The sequence below is a fragment of the Eucalyptus grandis genome, chromosome 2 (assembly GCF_016545825.1).
Source record: "Eucalyptus grandis isolate ANBG69807.140 chromosome 2, ASM1654582v1, whole genome shotgun sequence".
NCBI classification, from domain to species: Eukaryota; Viridiplantae; Streptophyta; class Magnoliopsida; order Myrtales; family Myrtaceae; genus Eucalyptus; species Eucalyptus grandis.
The window spans coordinates 46,230,848-46,234,168 of NC_052613.1; the positions used below are offsets into that span (position 1 = coordinate 46,230,848).

At 39.8% G+C, this 3,321-nt stretch overlaps 1 protein-coding gene across 1 annotated transcript; it reads right to left on the reverse strand.

Moving 5' to 3' along the window:
* Positions 1 to 722: 722 nt before the first annotated feature.
* Positions 723 to 1,301, reverse strand: LOC104435504 (uncharacterized protein At1g66480). Its single transcript, XM_010048238.3, has one exon. The coding sequence runs from the start codon at positions 1,299 to 1,301 to the stop codon at positions 723 to 725; it is 579 nt and encodes a 192-aa protein (XP_010046540.1).
* Positions 1,302 to 3,321: the final 2,020 nt, after the last annotated feature.

Here is a 3,321-nt window from a genome sequence, read left to right on the forward strand (position 1 = left end):
GACTACTACGGATCTGTTGGAACACGTCCATTGATTCATGAATCTTACGGTGCAAGTGCATAAGGTCTCTTAAGTTCATCGTCCAATATAGATTTCTCTTTTTAATCTCGATAATCTGGTTGAATTAGGTCTCTCGAGTCGTCATACTTTTGAGTTCTTGAGAGAAGTTAAACACACCATAAAGTTCAAGTAAAGTAAACTTCACAGCAAATTTGCATATGGGCTAATTAGAATAACCATATCCGCGATTCCCCATATCATATAGAAAGAACAATATTTGACCCGCGCTAGACTAGTACAAATTTACTCCAAAATTTACAGAGCTGACTTCAGGTCCTCTAGGAGTTCAGTATCCTGCTCTATTGTTCCTGAGAAGCCATGGGAACATGCTCGATCTTCAACGACTGGTGAGAACCTTACCCGTTTCTGCAATTACAGAAAATTATAAGTACCCAGGCTGTAAATAAAGATATAAGATACGTGCGCTTAAACTAAATTTTCCATTCTTTATTTTCCAGTATGAAGTGCAAGAACTTGAACAAGGTCCGGTCGTATATTGCGAAACTACATTCAAGTGCTAAATTAAGTAAAGAGATTTACTAACTTTAAAAGCGGAAGGGCTTTTTGAGGAAAATAATGTTGTGATGATCCTATGGACACAGATGCGTGATGGCAAGAAACGAAGATGATTGTCTCAGGATATTTAAAAATACCTCTCGAGTCTACATAACATCCTTCGACCCGTCCATGGCAATTACTCTGCGTCCTACTAGTCCTTCATTAGTGTCATTAGCACTCGCTAATGCAACATAAAGCTCCATTATCTTGTCGGTGACCTCAGCGTCGTCTTTGCTTTCTTTGATCAGCTTCTCCACTTCAGCTTTTGGAAGTCTCAACTTCAACCTCAACCCACCATGCCCATTTCCTTCTTTCGACAAAATGGTGGCCCTACTCATGGTAGAAGGATCAGACACCAGTCGCCGAGCTAGCACAACGCCATCGAGCCGATCTTTCGCACTCGGCTTGTTTCCAAGCTGGAAACCTCTGCCGGCTTCATCATCGTTTACCGCCTCTTTGGGTAACTCCACCAGGAAATACAACCGCTCGTGCTCCAGTTCTTGGTGCGGTTCCAGTGGTCTCGATTTGATCCCAAGACTCTTCACCGACTGCGACTCTAGCAACACGTAACCTGGGTAGTCCTTGACGACGTCTCCGGCACGCACCGGCATGCTCAGTTTCAGCGTTTCGCCGGTTTCTTTCATAATTTTGACTGTTGTAGCTCCTCCCAGGGCGTTTCCCATTGACGTACGGCGACAACAAGACAAATGGCCGAAAATTGTCTATTAAAAAAAGAGAATCAGCTCTAACTTTAGGAGACAATTAGGGGTATCTTTATAGTTCTATCTTATAGAAGGTGTTGAGAGTCATTGGTCAATTAGGAAGCCAACTTTGAAAACTTTTGAGGGAATGTGTGTGAAATACGAATTCTAAGATATTTTGATCTTGAACTGAATTCAGATTATAATTTTTGTTGTATGATATGATGAGACGTGGAATGTGTTATGATTCTTTAATTCTTGCTATTGTCACATTTTAAGATATCTATCCCCGTTGATTGCGGGGATCAACATTAAGGAAGTTTGACAAGAAGAATGTTAGATTTGTCTCTAGATTTGATTTATAGCTCATAAGCATCTCCGGAATATCATCGGTTATATGACTCTCTCGAAGGGAAAATTCTTTCTACGGCGTCGACTTTTGGGAGACTTTAGCTAGTTCTGGAAACTCCAAGACTTGGATCGTGGTCAATGTTTGAACGGAGAGAGAATACTCCGCCAATCGAGTTGGAAGGTCAAGTGGGTTTATTCCGAAGTTGGCGGAGGACAAGGACCGAGAAATCTATAGGAACCGCGAACCGTTCCAAAATCATGGTACGCATAGAGCAATGTGAAGGGTACTGATTTTTTACTAAAATCTTTTTATCTAAATGACATGACATCACATACAGTTCATGTATGGTCAAACAATTTTATATAGTCCTCGCAATTCTTTAACTGATGGCATTGTTGACTTCATGGCCATCTAATTGCTTGATTGAACCGTCAATATGGGGAATGAGACACTGCTTGATCCGGGTTTAGACGATAGGACGGCGGCTTGGCTCCCCCATGAAAACTAGACAGATTAGGGAATCCGGCACCGAGTTGTTTCTAGAATCATTTTGGTCATTTGGCGCACGGAAGCAGCTTTAAAAGGCTGAGTATCGCGAACGTTTGCAAGTCAAACAGATGATCTCGAAATAAGAACTTGCGTGTTTGTGTTGCTTCGATAGTCATAATTCTTTATCTGACTCGAACGGAAGTATGAGGTATTTATCGTTGTTCCGACGCACTTGTCCGACACCAAGGTTTTGTTTATCATGTTTTTCCCTCGAACCAGCTATCTTCGTGGAATTCAGGCCTTTTTTCATTCAGCATTGGCTTGAATCATGATCGGCCACGGGATTAAGGGACCGTAAATGGCTAACACTCATCAGCCCATTCAAGGGGCCCAAATCAGACATTCTTTGTTTAATGGGTTTTTGCTATGGGCAGCCCAAATGAGGCACCAGACATCTTGGATATTACCCGGATAAGGTTGCCATGCGACAGATCTTAAAAGATATCGAGAACTAACTGAAAGAAGGTTACACGTATAGCGAAAAAAAAAAACGATTTGAAAAATATTTTTATAAAAATAATTATTTATATCACTTGATTAGTCAATAAAAAATATTTTCATTATTGATAGCAATTTATGTCTAAAAATATTCAGGAATAATATAAAAATTCCCCTGGTTTGATAGCATTTTTCATTCTTCAATTGGAACAAGATCAATGTTAACCAGTGAGGTAGTTTTAAATACTGATATTAAATATAATGAAACTTTTGTCAGCCTCGTTGGTAACATATAGACTACGGATGTTCTTTTTAGTGGAAGTAATTTCAAAATGACTACAGATATTAAAATTATACTTGTTTAGTAATCAAATGAGGGGCACAGCTGGGAAATTCTCAAGTACCGATTCTTGATTTTCAACTTGACATGCACAATCAAATCCCAAATTATTCTAAACTACAATTGGCAGAATGTTCAAGACTACTCATAATTAGGGGTGACCATGAGTTTAGGTTATCGAACTGGCCATAAGAACCAATCTAGCTCCAAGTTCCCACTATTACTAATTTGATTCCCAATTCCAAAAATCATGAAACCGGTATAGTGTGGTTCGTTAAGAACCGAGCTGCAAATTGCGAAGTAAAGAACCGGACTAGAAATTA

Coding starts and splice junctions, on each gene's coding strand:
- LOC104435504 (XM_010048238.3), bottom strand. CDS start 1,301: ATGGGAAACGCCCTGGGAGGAGCTACAACAGTCAAAATTATGAAAGAA.